The sequence below is a fragment of the Lucilia cuprina genome, chromosome 3 (assembly GCF_022045245.1).
Source record: "Lucilia cuprina isolate Lc7/37 chromosome 3, ASM2204524v1, whole genome shotgun sequence".
NCBI lineage: Eukaryota > Metazoa > Arthropoda > Insecta > Diptera > Calliphoridae > Lucilia > Lucilia cuprina.
The window spans coordinates 47,417,224-47,437,982 of record NC_060951.1 but is presented as its reverse complement, the minus strand read 5'-3'; the positions used below and the strand labels follow the sequence as shown (position 1 = coordinate 47,437,982).

General features: G+C 26.6%; 1 protein-coding gene and 1 long non-coding RNA gene across 2 annotated transcripts in view; one reads left to right on the top strand and one right to left on the bottom strand.

The window, feature by feature from the left end:
- Positions 1-12,932, top strand: part of LOC111686774 (chitin deacetylase 1) — a 63,112-nt gene extending 50,180 nt beyond the window's left edge. The window contains exons 6-8 of the mRNA XM_023449160.2: positions 3,436-3,655; positions 8,053-8,438; positions 12,208-12,932. Coding sequence (XP_023304928.2) covers positions 3,436-3,655; positions 8,053-8,438; positions 12,208-12,541 — 940 coding nt within the window. The 3' untranslated portion in view covers positions 12,542-12,932. The remainder of the gene's footprint in view (positions 1-3,435; positions 3,656-8,052; positions 8,439-12,207) is intronic.
- Positions 1-20,759, bottom strand: part of LOC124418810 — an 84,546-nt gene that overhangs the window by 51,365 nt on the left and 12,422 nt on the right. The window contains exon 2 of the long non-coding RNA XR_006940232.1: positions 8,709-8,747. This is a non-coding gene — a long non-coding RNA (uncharacterized LOC124418810). The remainder of the gene's footprint in view (positions 1-8,708; positions 8,748-20,759) is intronic.

The following is a 20,759-nucleotide window of genomic DNA, read 5'->3' as shown; positions in this document are numbered from 1 at the left end:
AATCATCATTAGTTTGAAAAACAAGTTCTAATTAAATAAATTTATAGTAATTTACACAAAAATTTGTAAATAAAACAAAACAAATATATCATAACAAAAACTACACACTACTGCTCCTGTAAGCAGTAAAAGCCCAAAAAATATTAAGATTTTAATTTGTTTTGAACAAGAAAATTGCATTTCATTCATACTACCAGTTTATTTCTAGCTTCTGCCTGTCTATCTGTCTGTCTGTCTTTCATTAAAAATAAAACAAAAAAGCTTTTTAAAACTATAATCATTTACACATAAATGTTTCTGAGAAAAACTGAAACCTACAAAAAGATCCATTAAATACTTAACCTTTTATTATCATAGTTTTGGGAGTCAACATTAGGAAGGCCTTTAGTCGAAAACAATAGCCACCCTTTGAGAACACATGGATGGGTTCATAAGTTTTTCTGTGATTCAGTTGGTGTAAGTAAATGAGTTAATGTGTTGTTGGTTGCAAGTGTATGTGTTATGCGTATGTGTGTTGTTTGGATTTAACAATTCTCCTAAATGTCAAATAGTTAAAGTTCTTTTATTTCCACTCACTCTCTCTTTCTTTCTCTCTGTTTAACGTTTGTTGTAGTTTTGTGTTTTTTTTTTTTTTTTTTGTTTTAGTCATCCTAATGCCCCTAAGGGCAACATGATGAACATGATGAGAAGAACTTAGATGCATTCAACCAACAATAAAGTTTTTGCTGAAAATTACAAAATCAGAGAAAGAAAAAAATCACAATTCTTGTGTTTATATTTAGAAATATTTGTTTATTTCTTGTATATTGTACATACACGCACAGGACTCACATACAGACATATTTGAAATTTACAAACATACAACTTAAAGCATAGAGGAGCAGTAGTATTAGGCGGAAGGTCACATATATACCTTCATATATGTATATATATTCAAGAATGTGGGTAAATGTGACTCAATATGTATATCCTTGTCCGTGTTTGTGATTTGGCCTTATGACTATTTTACATGTTTATATGTAGATGTAAGGAAACGTCCTCTTATGAGCTGGCTTTTAGTGTAGTTGATTACCATTGTTATACCCTACAAGCCTATAGCGAGGCTTAATGTTTATAACACACAAAAGTTATAGTTTTATAAGCACCAAAGACTGTAAGAATCTGCTGAAAATCTTCTTGCGTTTGGATTAAAAAATGCCTGTCCTTCTTACCATACATTTCACACTTCATATCCAACATCGAGTTTTTATTTAACAAATAACTTTTTGATGTTTGCCTTAAAGAACCAATTCTATTAAACATTACCCTTTACTAAATCTAAAAAAAAAAAAATTATAAGTGGCTTGTGATCCCCTTCTAATCTCTATTCCATGATTGTCAAAGATATCCATACAAATTTATTCAAATTAATAATTTACTTATACTAAACTATTGTTTCTCTTGATGAAATAGCTTGTCCACAAAATATAGTTTAAGTGCCCCCCTGGTTTATGAACCCCTTAAGACTGCAATTTGCAATTAATGGGAAAACAATAATTTACCACCGTGTCTTCCAAAAAGTGTGGTAATTGTGCTTTTTATTCTTAGTTTGTGTAATATTTTTAAAACCATATTTTTTATCTGCGGAAAATCCCTTAAAATATACTTCTTTTGACTAGTGTCAAATCGGTCGTCTATACCCTATTACACTTCTTTATTTATATATTTCTATACTGTACAGGGTTATTAATCAGGAGTAGTTCAAAATAAATACCTTAATATTAATTACACTGAATAGTAGACCACGTTCCCTCTTTAATAACAATTAAAATATTAATTAAAGATTTAAGTTTTATGATTAATTAAAATCTTAATTGACAATTATAACAATTTATTCCTAATTTCCTCTTGTTTGTCTTACCCTATTCCTGTATTTTGTTTTAGTTTCTTTTTGTAACCAGTATAATCATTTCATCATTGTCATCATCATTGTTGTAGTAACAATTTTTGTATTGTTAGTTTCTATTGCTATAATTCTTGTTAATATTGCTGTTGCTATTATTTTGCCTTTTTGTTTAGCTCTCCTGGCATTTCTTACTTTACTATGTTGTTGATAATGACGTTGATCATAACAACATCGTCATCATCATCTCTGAACGTTCTGACTTCCTGGCCACTTGTTTTCTTCATTTATTTTTTATATCTATTTTGCTTATTTTTTGGCTATTTATTGTTTTAGAGCCATTGTTTGTTTGTCTGACTTTATGATTTCATTTCAGTTTTACTTCCTGCCCTCAGTTTTAGTAAGTTTTTTTTTCATCTTCTTCTTTTACAATTGTCAGTTAACATGTCAACATTTTGGCAAGAAAAAAAAATATTTCATATATTCTAGCAAAATTCCTTATGAAATCATAGAAATTATAACAACAAGGATAACTGGTGTGTGTGTTTTTTGTGGGCAAATCAACACCAATTAAAGTAAGTAAAAATATTATGAAAAAAAATTACAAGTTGCCATGGATAGAAAGACTTGCACGAACATGTAAGTTAGTGTAAAAACAAGCTAAATTTATAATGATAATAGCAATTTAAGGGAATTTTGATTTAGATAAATAGGGTATTATGGTATTTAAGTATAAAATATTATACATAGTAGTTTTAAAAACTTGTATAACAATGATATGTATTGGTTGAAAGGGGTTCAAAATAATTATATTTATAATAATTTCAAAAAAAGGATATATGGGCAAGTATTGTATAACTTGGCCAAATTCTATGAAATTTAGGATATAGGTTGCTGATAGGATATTTCATTTATTCTACTAATTTCAAAAGCATTAAATAATTTTTATAAATTTTATGAACAATTTTCAAAATTTTTTCGCTATTGCAAAAAAATGATATATGAAAAAAATTTTTTTTGCCAAATGTAATAAATAAAATAATTAAAAAATCTTTTTAGAACATTTTTTTATGAAATTTTTTACTATTGTAAAAAAGGATATATAAATTTACTATAAATTTATAAAAACTTTTTATAAATTTACTAAAAATGTATTAATGGCAAATAATTAATTAAACATTAAATGCATTAATACACAAACCTTTTGAGAAAAATTTTTATATTAAATTAAAAAAGTACATATTCGTCCAAAACCACTTAATGTCAAGACATACATATATTGCATTTAAAAAAAACATATCACATACAATTTTCACAAAACGTGTTGTTTTTAATAAGATGACAATTTGTATTCAGTTTATTTTATATCGGAAAACAGCTACCAAACTGAAAATTAATATAATTTTCTTCATTGCAATAAACAACAATAAAATAAAATTTGCCATGATTATCCTTTTTTCATCTTCTCTTTATTAACAATACAAAAACAATACTTTTTTAATTGTATTCTTATTTTATAATTAATTTCGGTTGTATGTTTTTCATCTTTTTAGCAACTACCAACAGATCCAACATCTTGGCTATGCCGGTCATGAAATTGCCACTGAAAGTATTTCACAACAACAGGGTCTTCAGGATAAGGGTTACGAGGAATGGGTTGGTGAAATGATTGGTATGCGTGAAATTTTACGTCATTTTGCCAATGTTTCTGTTAATGATGTTGTTGGTATGCGTGCACCATTTTTGAAACCTGGCCGTAATACTCAATACAAGGTGAGTGTGTGTGTGGAATGTTCATTATTCTTTTTGCACTTTGCAGTGTTATTATGCCGTATGGATAAATCAAATAAATAACTACAAAAATTGCGGATATTTTTACCAACATTTTTATATAGAAATGAATGCACTTTTATACTTTAATTTTTTTAACTCTATTAAAAAAAAATGTAAATGTTTCATTGTGGTAAAAGTGTCAATTGGTTGATTTTCTGTTTTTGTGTGAACAAGCTCTCAAACATGGTGATATATTGCTTAAAACTCATCATGTAAATTTTAATGTTTAACCTAGCATACATGCAAAAGTAAAATAATCTACAATAGTTTGCTGTAGTTCACAGTCTGGAATATCCATACTCTACATTAAATTCTCGTCTATGGACTAAACCATAGTTTGCACTAAATTCTTGACTATAATCTGGACTTAAGTTTGACTGGACCCTAGTCTAAATTTGCTTATGAACTGGACAAATCAGTCAGACAGTCAGCACTATAGTTTCGTTTATAGTGTGAAAAATAATCTGGACTAAACGATAAACCAGTCTACAATCTGGATTATATTATCTAAACTGTAGACTATTGTATTTTTTAATGTGGGATTTATAGCCTGAGAAAAATAATTATCGAAAGTCCGCAGTAAAGTCTGTATTATAATCTGGACTACAGTCTGTACGATTAAATATAATATAGACTGTTACAGTCTTGTCTATGTCTGGACTATATTCTCGTCTATCAAACTACAGTTTTATCTAGATTTTGGACTATAGTCTTATTTATTGTCCGAACTGTCTTATCTGTGGCTAAACTATATTCGTATCTTAAGTCTCGACTATTGTCTTGTCTATTGTCTGGACTATAGCCTAGTCTAAAGTCCTACCAATAATATTTTAAATACTCCAAACAATAGTTATATTTATAGTATCATCTGTCGTCTGAACTCATTTAAACAAGCAAACACAATTCAGAAATATTTTATTGAACCAATCAATAGTGAAATCATTAATGCACAAATGTTTGTTGGGTAATTATGTAAATTTATGTGTTTAATTATAGTTGTTTTATAATCCATATTACGTATGTCATCGTATTATATAAGACTTAGAGGAACAATCTCTTAAATTAGTTTTATAATTACTTACTAAACTAATTACAGGTAAGTTGATATATCATCGATGAAAAGTTTTAGGTAGACTGGAGTGACTAAATAAAGCTAACACAAATAGATATATTGTAGAATGGACATTTCCGTAAAAAGTATTTCAATTGATTTCTCTACTCAGTTACCCCCACATTTTAAAACCAACATACGCAAACAATTTACTTCAACATTTATTATGATCGTATGTTTTTGTCAGTAACACAATTCCAAATTGTAAGCAATGTGTATGTATGTATAACAATAGATACATTGTATACAAAAAGTTAATGTATACATGGTTGCATGTACTTACTTAAAGATAGTAACGTACCTTCATATACAATTCATGTTCATGTTCAGCAATGTATTGTTGTCCTTATGTCATTCAAAAATCTAACTTAATTATCATCACAGATATTTATGTAAGTAGATAGATAGAAAGAAAGGATAGATAACATATTATAAAGTTAGGAATAAAAATCTTCTTTCGTAAATCTCTATATCTGGCTTTCATAGTGCTTTTTTTTAATATTAACAAATTATTACATTCATTCAATTTAAACGTATAAAGTGATGATAATTTAAATGTAAAATTGTAGAAAAAAATAATACTGACTACACAATAACAACAAGAAATTTACTTAGAATGTATAGTAATTTTTGTGAAATAGAAATTTTGTTATTAAAAATGCAACGTGTCAATGGTTATTTATCGATATTAGTAATTGGGTTATAGAAAAATATTTGTTTAAAAGATTTTGAATTTACATTGCAGCAATTTTTGCCAGTAAAGAATAAGAAGTTTTCTGGAAAAAGACAAAAATTGTATTTGTGTTATTTGTTGTTGCAAAATTATATATACATTTGTAGTTTGAATATTAAAACATTATTGTTATTTCATATTGACTTTAAACATACACTTAGAGAAACAATTGGATATCGATAATCCGGATGACTATAGCGTCAATTAATAAAATACTTATAAATTTATCTTAATCAATTGCTTTCATTAAGAAATTAAAAATTGGTAATGATTTTTTTTTAATTTTATATAATTTTTTTAAATTTTTATACTCAATTTGATTTAATATACAACTATCATGTGCTTAAAAACAGTAAACTATTTTAAATATAAACCAGATCAGATTTTTTATACTGACACATTTAATATACATACATTAGCATTTAAATGCGTTTAATAAAGAATATTTTTTCATCTTCTTTATGTGAGTAATACTTTAACCAATGACAGAAGGCAGACGATCAGGCAAGGAATAAATTTGTTTAAAAAAATCATGGTTCTATTTTAATTATTCCAAAACATATAGTCTTTACTATATATCAGTCTATAGCCAGGACTTTAGATCAATAGAACTTTTCTAAATATTCCAAAACATATGTATTCAGAATCTTAACATTTCTAGTCTTTACTATATATCAGTCTATAGCCTGGATCAGTTTATATTCTACTTATTATACAGATTAACATGTACTATAAATCAACCTATAGTCCTAAATACAGGTCAATGTATAGGCTATACTATAGATCAGTATTTACCATAGATTTATATATGTATAGGTTGTGTTATATATCAGTCTATAGTCATTACTGTAGATCCGTCTATAGTCTTTGTAGCCTTTACTCTGCTCAATAGTCTCGACTTTATATTAATCTATATCCTCAAAACTACAAATATCAGTTTATTTTCTCGATTATAAATAAGTCTATTGATAAACAATATATCAGATATTGTCTGAACTTTAGAGTAGTATTGGTTATGGAACAATACTTTGAACTATGGATCATTCTACAATACTATATACTAAGTATTATATTAAAATTCATACGAAATTATTAGTATATAGTCCTTGCTATATATGTATTGCATATCTATAATTCAGACTATTTATCAGTTTGTAGTTTTGCCTATAGACTACACTAAATCAAGAACAGATTCCTTTAAACTCTGCAATTCATTCACCCATTTCATTGTTATACATTGATCACACGTTCAACAAGATGAACCTGTACTTCGATGGCAGTAGGTGTAACACTTTCATCGATAATTAAAAATACATTAAATGACACAAGGAAAAAACTATAACAAGGAGAGAATAATGTTAAAATAGTATACACAAATAAAAATAAATATTTTTAATTTTATGGAGAAATAAAGAACAGAAAAAATGCAAAATGAACATTTGCCTTGTAAATAACAACAAATGGGAAACAATAATGCAGGAAAAAATAGAACACATTTTTAGATGAATATGTATTCCTAATATATCATATAAGTGAACACACTTTAATTTCCTGTTAACCAATAAATAGAAACTTTTCTTTTTCTATTATGTCTTGTGCTTTCAAGATTCCACTGTTGGAGGGGGTTTCTTTTTTATCACGCTGTCCTGTTTCATATAATATTGTATATGAACATTACGTTATATTTTCACCTGATTAACATCATCATTATTGTCGCCAATTGCAGGCTACGGAGCCATACATGTCGAGTCAATACCAACATGTAGGAGTATCTGAGTATTTGTGTCTGTATGCATTTAAGTTAATAAACAAAGAAATTAAAATCAACAACAAACTTTGAACGTTGTTTAAACATAAGCACAAGTGTATTTGTTAACAGCAAATACAAAATATGCAGTTAAAGTCAAAAGTTCAATAATTATAATTAAGTTGAAAATTGAAATATTTAAGGGTTTCTATATGAACACTTTCGAAAATTACTTCAATTAAGTTGTAAAAGTTAAAAATTATTCCCAAAAAAATTTGTTTTTTTAATTATTAAAAAGATCAGTATCGAAAAAATTAATTTTTAAAAAAAATATTGGATTTTTTCTTTTAAGATTTTAAAAAGCTTCTTTAAAACTTCGAAAGCTTTAAACATGTAAAGATCTTTTATATTTCAATGGAGCCTTTTCGTTTAGATATCAAAAACCGCATTTAAATCAATCACTAAAGCTTTATATAGCTTTTTAAAGCTTTAAATTTTCTTTAAAACTTTAAAAGCTTAAAAAGTAATATTTTAAAACTTTGAAAACTTTAAACATGTAAAGCTTTTTTATATTTTATTGAAGCTTTTTCGTTTAGATATCATAAACCATATTTAAAAATTTCACTAAAGCTTTATATAGCTTTTTAAAGTTTTTTATTTTTTAAAACTTTAAAAGTTAAAAAAATATACTTTTATATGTATTTTTTAGAAATGTACTAAAATTTCAACTTATTCTTGTATTGCAGGTTTTGGAAGATTTCGGTTACATTTATGACAGTTCCATCACTGTGCCCCCAGTACCAGTACCCGTCTGGCCCTATACTTTGGACTACAAAATCTCTCACGAATGTAAGAGTGGTACATGCCCCTCAAAAACTTTCCCCGGTGTTTGGGAAGTACCCCTTAACACTCACTACGTAGAAGGTTTCGAAGGTGGTCACTGTCCCTACTTGGATCAGTGCGTCTTGCACAACTTGGATGAAAATGAAGTATTCGAATGGTTACAAGAAGATTTCTCACGTTACTATGAACAAAATAAGGCTCCCTACATGATGCCATTCCATACAAATTGGTTCCAAACTAAGCCCTTGGAAAATGGTTTACACAAATTCTTGGATTGGGCTTTAGAACTGTAAGTATTTTTTATGACAAAAATAATTCAACATAATGCTCGATTTTGATTAAAAAAAGTATAAACAATTTTACAAACTCTTGTTTGGTAAACAAAACCCTAGCTAAATTGTGTAAATAACTGACCAGTTTAATTTTACTTGAAAAAAAAACAAAAATGGAAAAAACAAGATGAAAATATACTACATCCTATGTAAACTCCAACTCGCACGTTTTAATGAGAAAAGTTTAATTTTTTTAAATAAAAATATAAAAAAAACTGAAAACTTACCAATTCGCAGAAAAAAGCTAAATGAAATAAAACCACCACCTGCAAGTAAAGAAGAAAAAAAATTAAATAAAAAATCATGTAGTTAAATATTGTAAGGATGTCTATATAAGAAATTGAAAGAACGAGTAGGGGGAGTGATACAAAAATTGTACATAGAGCTTACAACGGATATAGCGACCAAAAGCCGCCATGTTAAAATGGTGTTTGCCAAGCAAACTTCCGTAATAAAGTTATGCTCAGATAATATCGCCCTTTTTTCCTATATGAATTCTCATTTTCTCCTGCTTTTACTTTATCATCGTCATCATCATCACCATCGTCATCATCTTACCAACAAAATTGGTTGAGGTAATGAATGGTTTGTTCGTAACAAAAAAGTTTAAATGAAATGAGAATTGAGCGGTATAGGAGTGAGAAAAAAGTGTTGAAAAAATAATCTCATTTTTTATAAATAACAAAAAAATAATTAAATGTAAAACTGAAAAATGTTTTGTATATGAGATTTAAAACAATTGTATTATGGACATGGAAGAAAATTAACTATATTTTTTTATTCATTTGTTTAATTACTAAAGGGTGATGTATTCCATATACAAGAAAGACTTTGTAATAATTGAATATGTAAATTAAGTACCAAATGTTAACGAAAGTTTTTTTTACAATAAGCTTTAAGAATAATTTTTAAAGCTTTCTTTAAAAAACTTCTATGGCTTTTTTTATTATCTTTTTAAATAATAAAAATAAAAAAGCCATAGAAGTTTTTTTTTTGAAGAAAGCTTTAAAAATTATTCTTAAAGCTTATTGTAAAAAAAAACTTTTGTTAACATTTTGGTACAAAAGCTTCTGTATGGTTTTTGTATTAAAGCTTTGAGTGTTTAAAAAAAAAAAACTTTTGTTCAGAGGATAGTTACAAAAAGCTCTAAAAAGTTTTCGGAAATATGGTATAATAAATTAAGTACTTCTTGAAGCTTACAATGTATATATATAAATTTTTCAAAGGTTTAAAAAGTTTCCTTCTAATGCCTTTAAAGTAGCAATACTTCCCCTTTTGCAAATGTTTCAAATAATTTTACCTTTAATATTTTTTCCTTTAAAATGATAGCTTGACTATATAGAAAATTAAAATTAGTTAGAAAAAAAACATACTCTCGGACACTGTTTTATATTTTCTCCTGCCAAACACTACTCTAGACAGTGTAATTCTTAATGAAATGAAAATATCAGTAACAATAGTTGAAAACTTTACAATTTGCTGTTAAAATTGGGAGGACGCAAAACAAAGAAAAACTTTGGATATGGGGTGACAATGAAATGATGAGACAGCAAGTAAATAAATTAAACCTGAAATATTTTAATGTTAACTTTTTAACATGATATTTTTTAGACTTAATTGAAAAAAAGGCACAAAAATAAAAATTAATTGAAAGTATAAAAATTAAACAAATTAAATCTTTGTTTAAACAAGTACTACTAGTTGTAAAAGTATGTAATGTTAATGAAACTAATTTTATAATCATGCAACAAAATAACGTATTGTATTTTACATTTTTATTGTAACTTTAGTAGAGTGAAAAATTCCAAAAGTTCTATTTTATTTTTGACGTTTGTTTTCCCTTTTTCTTTTTGTGCAGATTGTGGAAGTTACAAATTTAACTTTTTATTTTTCTATTTTTCTGATATAAAAACTGACAAGTATTTAATTTGTTTACTTCGGGTTGTAACATTTACTTAGTAAACAATAAAAAAACTACAAAAAAGAACACAATTTAAGGACACTTTTTGTTTTAGGCATTAAATTTATTTTAGTTAAAATCATTTCAAATATGTGTGTGTGTTTTTAAAAGCTTTTTGTAGATAAGCTTTTAACAAATTTTCTTAAAACTATTTTAAAAATTTTTGAAGAAAATGTAAGTTTTTGTAGAAAAACTCTTTTTAATATAAACAATCAAAGAGAACCCAATTTTACGACACCTTTTGTTTTAGGCATTAAATTTATTGTGGATTTTTAGATTTTTATAAGCTTTTTGTAAAAAAGCTTTTATAAAATTTTTCTGAAAAGCTTATGCTAATGTTTACTTTTGTAAGCTTTTTATGGAAAAGGTCCTCTTAAAAAATCTTTGTAAGCTTTTTCTCGTAAATGTATAAACGGTTATTGTAGAAAATCTTTATGAATATTAAATTAAAATGTTTTAGAAAATTGTTAAAGACATGTTATTTTACAATTTACACATAAACTTTTCATAGACAAGCTGTACAAAAGTTATTTTATAGAAATGGGATATCTTTATACAGCTTTTGCACCAAATAGTATTAAGTTTTTATACTAAAAAGCTTTATATAGAAAAAAATTCAAAGCATTCAATTAAAAAGCTTTATAAGTTAAAGTTTTAAGCTTATTATCAAGCTTTTACACTACAGTGTATTATGGTTTTATACAAAAAATATTTAAAGTTTTACATAAAAACCTTTGTAAGCTAAAGTTTTAAGCTTATTGTTAAAGAAATAAAGATTTCCTACAATAGAATCTTGATATATTATATTTTTTTTCTAAAATACAGCTTCCACAGCACACTGCTCCCAAGGGAGCAAATTTTCTTCAAAATAAACTGATTCAATAAACTTTCTAACATAATTGGAAACATCCAAATTACAAAGTAATATAAAGTAATTTTTAAGGTATATTCTTCTATGTCAATCACATTAAAAGCCAAACCAATAGCACTGTACTTCACGATAACCACTACCATATACAAAGCTTTCAAGGAAAAAACCAAAAAATAATCGAATGCTTGAATAAGTTTATATTATTTTACTTAAATTTTTCTTTTAACATCCTTGAAGCTTTTTTATACTTTTTCTATATTGATTGTAATTTCTTCGGCTCTTTTCTATTGCACACACTACTTCCTTTTTTTTTTTTCTTTTTCTAAGACAACAAATAAGAATTTGAATAACTAAGACGCAGTCATCAATTGTCATAGAATCTAAAGAAATAAGAATAATGAAAAATAGAAGACATACAAAGAAGTGGAAGTTGGACGAAGTATTAGCGTTTAAGTAGTTTCTATCTGAAGAATAGAAAACAAAGTTCAATTTTTCGTTGGAATTTTTAATTAGTGCAGAAAAACATATACATAGAAAAAAATGGTAAAGAAAAACTTTTGGACATACTCGTACAAATTAGAAGAAAAAACAAAAGACAAGTCCTTTTGCCATCGCCATTGTACCGGGGCAAACATTATTGACAGCTGTAGTAGAGAAAATAAAATGTAAAACAAATCTTTTCAGAGGTAACACAGAACAAAGTAATGCAAAAAATAAGGAAGTAAAACTTGGCAAAGAGTTAGAGTGGAAAAAATCAAACAAGCCATGGAAAAGAAGAATAACTAAATAAGTTTTGTTCTAAACATTTAAAATAAAACCTAATTTAGCAAATAATTTAATTTTAATTGCAATTTAACTAATTTTGTATTTTTTATTTTCCTCTAATTATTTACAGTCCCGACGTCTATGTCTTGACCATCACCCAAATGTTGCAATACATGACCGATCCCAAGGAATTGCGTGAAGTTAATACTATTGAATCCTGGAAGTGTGATAAGAGTGTAGCTGTTGCCCCTAAACCCTGCAACATTTGGAATACCTGTGCTTTGTCCTTCAAAATTCCCGAACAAAATATTACCGATACCCGTTACATGGAGACATGTCGCGAATGTCCCAATGTTTATCCTTGGTTGGGTGATGCTGCTGGTACTGGCATTCAAGGACGTGATAGTTATATCTTCTCAGGACCCGTACAAGAAGCCGATGGTGAAAGTGTTGATGAAAACTAATCATACACACTCGTACATACTTTTCTTGTAAATGTAAACAAGTAGAAGATTTATATCCAATGAGGCATATATTTATTTGCTGCAACACAAAAAAAATTGTGCCAGGATTATATTTTTTTTGTTAAACTATTTTTTTTGTTTTATTATTTGCAATACTATCTTTCTACTGTTTTATTTTTTTGTTTACCTTAAAGTTTTAATTTTAATTTTTGTTTAAACATTTTTTTTAGTTTTGTGTCAATTTTTAATTTCTTGTGAAAAAGATGTAAACTAGTTTTTAAGCAAGTAAAAAAATGAAACTTAAAGTGTAAAAGTTAAAACAAAAATTTCGTGTCAACTTTGTTAGTAAATAAGTTATCAATAAATTTTACTTTTTTATATAAAACACAAAGGAGTATTGTTATTTTTTCTGCTTTCGTTATTACACCTTTGGTGTAACAGCTGGGACCTACCTTCTCTCAACACCGCTGCTGAAAATAATAATTTTCTTTCAACTGTTTATTAACCCCAATGATTATAATAAGAAGATGAAGCCGCAAACAAATATTTACATAAAAAATGTGTGTTTCTTTTTTCTTTATTATTTTATTTTAAGACTTAATTCATGCCTTCGAGACAATTGAGCGATTTTTGTTTTGAACACATAGACTTTAGATAAAGAACACACAATGAAAAACCACAAATAAAAGAATATAAAGTGTCAGTGTACTTTTAATTTGAAAATATTTTAAAACAGAGTTGGAAATGAATAGAATTTAAAAGGAGTATTAGTGCTTAAAAGCTTTACAAATATTTAATACAATTTAATGAATTTCTTTATTAAAAGAAATTTTTCGATAAAATATTATAAAAAAATTGTTAAAAATTATGTAAATGATGCAAGTAGATGAACATTTTTAAGAAAAATAAATTTTTTATAAAAAAAAAATAATTTTAATGTTTTCATAAAAGAAATTTAATAAAAATTTCATAGAAAAAGAAAATTTATTAATTTTTTTTATAAAAAGATAATTAAATACAGGTTTTCCATAGAAAGAAAATTTAATATAAATTTTCTATATTAAAAAATTTAAAAGTAGAAATTTAATCTAATTTCTATAAAAATAATATTTTATAAAATATCTATAAGAAGAATTTAAAAAGAAATTTCTATAAAAAAATTTTTCAGAAATTTTCTATAAAAAGAAAATCTATCGAACGTTTCTTTAAAATAGAAAAACGTTTGCTTTTTTAAAAAATATTATAACTCTTTTGTAGGAAAAAATCTTTTTAATTTTTTTTAAAAAAGCTTTACAGAAAACAGTTTTAAGATTTAATACTAAAGCTTAATATAAGCTTCATAGACTTTTAGAGTGTTTTTACTTTTAAAGCTTTATACGATTTTTACAAAAACAATTTATAAGATATTAGAGAGTAAAGCTTTATACGCTTCTTTATTAAATACGAGTTTAATAAAAAATGTTCTATAAAAAAATCAATCGAACATTTTATAAAAAAACAGAAAAGCTTTAGTTTTCAGTAAAAAAATTTATAACGCTTTTGTAGAAAAAAAAGAAAAGCTTTAAAAAATGTTTATAAAAATGGTTTTAACAGAAAAATGTTATACTACAATTTGGATACGATACGTTATATGTTATGTATTTTTAAAAGCTCTTATACAAAAAAGCTTGATAAGCTTTTAGAGGGTTATTCCTTCAAAACTCGATATCTGTTAAAAGCTTTATAAGATTTTTACAGAAACAAGATATTGTAGTAAAACTCTCTATGTTTCATTATTAAAAATGTGTTTGTTTAGAAAAGCTCTTTTATAGAAAGACTTTAAGAAGGTTTTTACTTAAAAAATGTATATTTGCTTTTACTCAATTTATGATGACAAATAACTTTCGAAAATGAATAGAATATTTCAAACATCTGCCTTTCTTCAATTCATCACGTGCCGGTTTAACTATATAAGTAATGGTTTTAGAGACAACACAAGAAGCAATTCAAACACAATTCCTTTTTTGTTCTTTGAACAAAAATCTTAAGAAATATTGTATCCTCAGCTCTAAGGGGGAAAGAATAGAGATAAACCGAAAAGTTTGCCAACTTAACAATGACTATATTAAATTAGTTCAAACAATGATTAAAATTATTCTTAAACTTTTTTCCAGGAAACGTCTACTACGAAAAAAAAAACATATTTTACTACTGTTTAAGTTCATTGAATAGTGTCATAAAATCACACAATTTTTATAATGAATGTTAAGGTAGTAAAAAGTCTATAGGCATGAAATGACCATGCTTTTTTAAACAAATCCCTAGAGGAGATAATAAGATATTTTTCAAATTAAGACAAAAACAAACAAACAAGTGTTAAATTTGGAAATTTTTTATACAATTGCTAATATATAAGTATTAAAGATGAAATATAAAATCGCATAAATAGATCTTTCGAGACTATATTCGCTATATGGTTCCGAAAATATCTTAAACAACTATATTAATTTAGCTGCTAGCTATTAAAATTTTCTTCTTAACATACACTCTATCTTAAAATGATTTTACCTATAGTTAATTTTTAACAAAAAACATTTTTAAATAAATTTTATAATTTAAAAACTTTAACACTTATTACATAATTTTAGAATTTAATCAATATTGAAAATAAACTCTTAATTTCAAATATTACAAATACGTGCTTTAAAACTTTCTTTCACACACAATATGTAATTAGCACATCGTTTTATAAAATGTTCATATATAGTATTCGGCAAACATGTAGTTTTAAAAACATTTTGTATCAATTTAAATAATTTTATGGAAAATTTTTGGGTAAATTAAAAATTAACAAACACGTTTTTAAACCCTAAACTATGTCCTTAAAATTGAAAAATAAATAAAAATAAACTTGGCGACAGAATGTGAAAAAAAGTATTAAACAATTTGGTAATTATTAAATTAGATACACCTACAGGCGTACAACCTACAGTCTATCCCATCCTTCCTCACACTTCCATTTTTATTAGTTTTCAAGTGTTAACATTGATTTAAACAATAACATTTTAGTGTTGGGTAATATTAATATAAAACTGGTATAATAAACATGAAAAATTGGTACATTTCAAAGAAAACTTTTACTAAAATTTCTTAAATAACTAGAACAAAAAATCGACACCCAGAGACTAAAATAGAAAGTTTCTACGAATCTGGCAGAATTTTTCCCTCCTTTTTGTATAGATATCGTGATATCGTGTTCTAAGGTTTTTGAACCAATTTGAGATATTTCAACAGCTCAAAGACACCAATATTTATAAATTTTATACTTCCTTTCTCAAGAAATATTGTAACCTAAACATGAAAGTGTAATTTTTCTGATTTTCAATATCATTTTTAGCATTCGAAAAATATTTTTCAAAAGTTATATTAAGATATTTCAATAAGCAATAAAAAAATCAATTATGAAGATACGATGCATGATATGACAATACCCTACACCTACTATTGGGAACCAGATCAATTGTGGGCTGGACTATGTTGAAATTGTTCCCGTGACTTAAATATTTATTAGAATTCCATAGTACCAAATCTAAGTACTTCTTTGAGAAAATTTACAAAAGTACTACAAGTACATTCGAGTGGGTATTAAACACTAAAAAGGTACCTAACCTCAAAAACTAGGACTACATTTAAATATAAATGTATATGCTACATATACATACAAAACATACGTTTGAGTGTTCAAGTGCGTATATGCATATAGGTGACACAATCAAAACCAACAATATTAACACTACTACACTAGTGTATTACAACAACACTGTTTACTGTGCATATGATTCTATAACCCTGCAGTACAAGACGGCTGGAACGTATTGGAGATTTCAATATATAAGACAAGTTATTTCAATTGGAAATATGTATTATAATTGACTTTATATCTCAATTGAAGTAAACTAAATAATTATGAAATTTGGAAAAACTATTAACTAAAGCGACCACATTGTCACCTTTTAAAACTTCTGGTTTATGTATGTATTTAAGTGCGTGTAATAGTATATGTAAGCATCCTTATACATACATACACACAATCAAAAACATACATACTTTTCTACTGCAAATATTAAAATGAAAACATAGACACTCATGTTTTTGACACTTTTTTATGCTCCTGCTACAGCTATTTTTAGCTTGTAAAAGTAGCAACAACATTGTTAACACGATTATTGTTTGTTGGCTGATATTGAAAGAATGAGTGTGGATGAGGAGAACCAGTAAGCAGTAGGTATGGCATAAAATGTAAAGTTTAAAAAAAGTTATGATAGATAGAGAATGGATGGGAGCGGAGGGAACCAAAAAAAACCAAAACAAAAATCTGGCATGTAATATTAAAGGTAAAAAGTTTGTCATACCAAACGAATTGTAAACATGTCGTCGTATATGTAAGTATGGTACTAAACAGTCAAACATACAGAGGCAGAAGGACGGACGTGTGTAAGTAAGTACACAGTGAAGGTTAAAAACTGTTAATAAACGGAACTAAAAGAATGATTAATATATATAAACTTTTTAATAAGAAAAAGCGTAATTGTCAACTTTTCATTTAGTCAGCCACCACAGGCACTACTTTGAGTTGGAGAAGTAACTAGTTTAAGCAATTAATTTAGAAAAACACTAAATTTGTAGAAAGTATTAAGAATTTCATAAAAAGTGAGCGTAAAAAGGGGCATAAAATTTAATTAAGAATATAGTTTCTGCTGAAAATAAACCAATTCTGCAATAACTGGTTAGAAATCTACTCAAGTACTAACGTTCAATATCGATTTTTCCGAGCCTATTCCTATTAGAGTATTAAATCACTTTTTAATCTGTTAATAGGTTTTGTCTCAAAAGAATATTCCTGAAATAGTTTAATTTCTGAGTTTTATGTAGTGAATTGCTTCGAAAATACTAAATCGTCTATAGATTCAGATTCAGACAGTCAAAACTCTATTAAAAAAATTTAGTTAATTACAACAAACATATATATGTATATACAAAAACCTACACATTTCCTTTCTACTGTAGGTTTACATTAACAACCAAACAAATAACTGTGGATGTATGCATCTGTGTTCATGTGTTTAAGAGAAAAATATCACTTTAAAAACTTGTGATGACAACATTTCGGTTTAGTACATTTTGATATTTTTTTAAAAGAGTTTGTATGAGTATGTGATTACCAGCTAACAAATGCTCACACACACCACTACACGATAGACAGATTGTGTCAAAATTTCATCAGTTTAAAGTTATATGGCTCTAAATCTGTTTTACTTTTCTATTCGTATTTACCTTTAAAGTCCTGATTGTGTCAGTATGTGTGCTTTAAAGTGTGTTTTTTGTAATTGTTGTAGGATACACATTTTCGTTCAAAATGTATTTTCACATTTCCAGCTTTAGTTTTATATCTATTACCAAGTTAAGTGTTTTCATCATAAACCTACGAGTATCTACAAGAAGTAACTACGTATGTGAAGATGTGTACAAATTTTGTTAACCATTGGAATATGTACCAGCAGTCTTACAGGGAGTCCATTTTTAAATAGTATTTTTCCTAATGCCTCTGTCTCTTTAAACTTAAAATACAAAAGTAAAGTAAAAAGGAAATCAATTATGACATAAGTGTCTCTAAGTAATCTAGAATGTATTCACTTTAAGCATATATCTATGTTGTTCTTTAGAATATTGCTATGTAATCCAGAAGTAATCTATAGCAGGGTAAGTTTTCCATTTGTAATCGGTACAACTGCCTTAAACTGCAAGTATAACTAGATGTTAGTACAAGTGTAGGTGTAAACTCCATCACACACACATACACATATGCAGAAAACTTTTCATTTTAATTTTGTTTCATTAGAAGTTTGTTGCAAGAAGTTCTCTCATTTTTTTTTATTTTGCTGTGTTGTGTTGTATTGAGTTTTATTTACCTTTTTTGCAACAAATTTAATTTAAACCTTAATGTAATCTATGTGGCAAGCTTGTTTTTGTGGATTGATGTTTCCAGTAGTTTGGTTAGTTTTCCGACTGCAAAAAAAGCAAAAACCTTTAAGGGAATGTATTTTTTTTACTTAAAACTTTTCTTAGGTTTTTTATTTTTGCTTTCGATAAGTTTTAGGTGGAAAATCTTAGAAAGTATCCATTAGGTAATTTTTTTCTATTGTTATGCTGTTGAGGTTACTTTACAAAAATAAATGCACCCTAGGAAATACTTAAGTAAATTTTGTGGAAAATCGATTTATGTTAATTATAACAACGTAATAATTTGATTCACCTTTACTAAGGTTTAAAAATTTGAAAAAATATATATAATTTAATAATAGTTATCAATGAAATTAAACTTTAAGTCAATTACTTTATATATGGAATAATAATTCCAACTTTTAATCAATATTTATAGAACGATTTTTAATCGTATAACCATAAATAGTTTTTATCACCTAAACTGAGCAAACGAAAAGCATCCTAATCGATAATTATATTTGTATTTCAAGTAAACTTTTCTTGTAAAAAATAATATGTCCGTGTTTATTTGAACTTTTTAATAAAATGTTATTGAATTCAATAAAACACTTGTAATTACACAAAAAAAGTTGTAAAAGTAATGACAACATTTTGCCAAACATTAATGACTTTTTACTAACTTGTTGGCAGTTAGGTACGCTACAATAAAAAAGTAAATATTAATAATTTTGAGATTGGTAGGTAATGAAAAATTGCTACCATATCACTGGCATTATCAAGCTTTTTTATTTTTTGAAAGAAACTACATTTCAATTTTCAATAAATTTCCATTAAAAGGAAATTTTTTGAGTATGTTATAAAAAAATTCAGAAATTATTCTTTACAATGAAAACTTATCGTAAATGTTACAAAAAAATTATTGAAAATTATCTTAAAAAGGAAGTCAATCCAAAATGTTCTATACAAAGAAAATTTATCGAAATTATTATATGAAAATAAAATTTTTTGAAAATATTCTATAAAAAGAAAAATTGTCATAAATTTTCTAAAAAAAATCTGCATGTGTATGTAAATATGCATGTGTATTTGTTGGACTTTACACAGCAGTTCGACAGGACAATCCCGAACTACCACTTGTGGTGGCCCCTAGCCACCAACCATTTTAACATGGATTGACGATGAAGTCAATCGTCATTCTACACCCTACAAAGAGACAGTCAAAAGACGGTCAAAAATAGTCAAAGGATGGTAATCTCCAAATGGGTTCTTGGAAGTCATTCACATTACTAGCTATTTAATTGGCGGACACGGACGAATGGTCCAAAACACGCGAATTGGAGCCAACAGGTGGTAAGATATTAATGTAAATAAAGGTTAAAAATTTCAAGTGTCTACTCTCTAGAATACTATGGGACATCAGTGTGACGATTGACCCGAAATATGCAAATTTGAGTCAACCAGATGGTGGAATATGAGTAAAAAGTAATCATAATCATTTCTCCAAAAGATGGTTAAAATAACTACTTTCGGAAGTACAACAAAAAACGGTTGATATCCACATAAATGTATAGGAATAGCTGTTGTAAACGTGTAACTTTTTAAACCGAGTTCTTAAATTTTCTAGGAATCACTTTAGTGTCAATATGAGTATTTATAAAAAATGGGCGGACTAACAATAGGGGGTGTGGCATCTCTTATATGTATTTAACTCAAAATTTGTTTATTTTAGAACTAGATTCATAAAACTATATATAAAGAACTCTAAAGTCCATGTAAACATTCGTACACAAAATGGGCGGACTATAATTATTTTGGGAAACTATTAGGGTTTCCCAACTGTAACATCCATTTGAAATTTGACATCAATGTGAAATTTATAAAAACAAAATTTATGTTTGAAAAACCAAAACTACAGATTACTATTTTTAATTCGTTTTATCCGAATAAGGAACCCTTACAATTCTCTACTGCTGGCCTCAAAAAAAACCTTTAACTTTAACTTTTTTATTCAGTTTATATAAATTGTAGGTTTATTTTGCCATTGTGTTGGCGATTATTGTTATTGTAATGTTTATTTGTATTTATTTTACACAAAGAAAAATTAAGAAAAATACTAAAATAAAGACAATCTAATAATAGTCAAAAGATATACATACAAATTTACCGAACGGCTGCAGTGGTAAAAAAAGATTTTGAGACATATTTTTGTCCTTTAACTTGAGAAAAAGTTTATTTT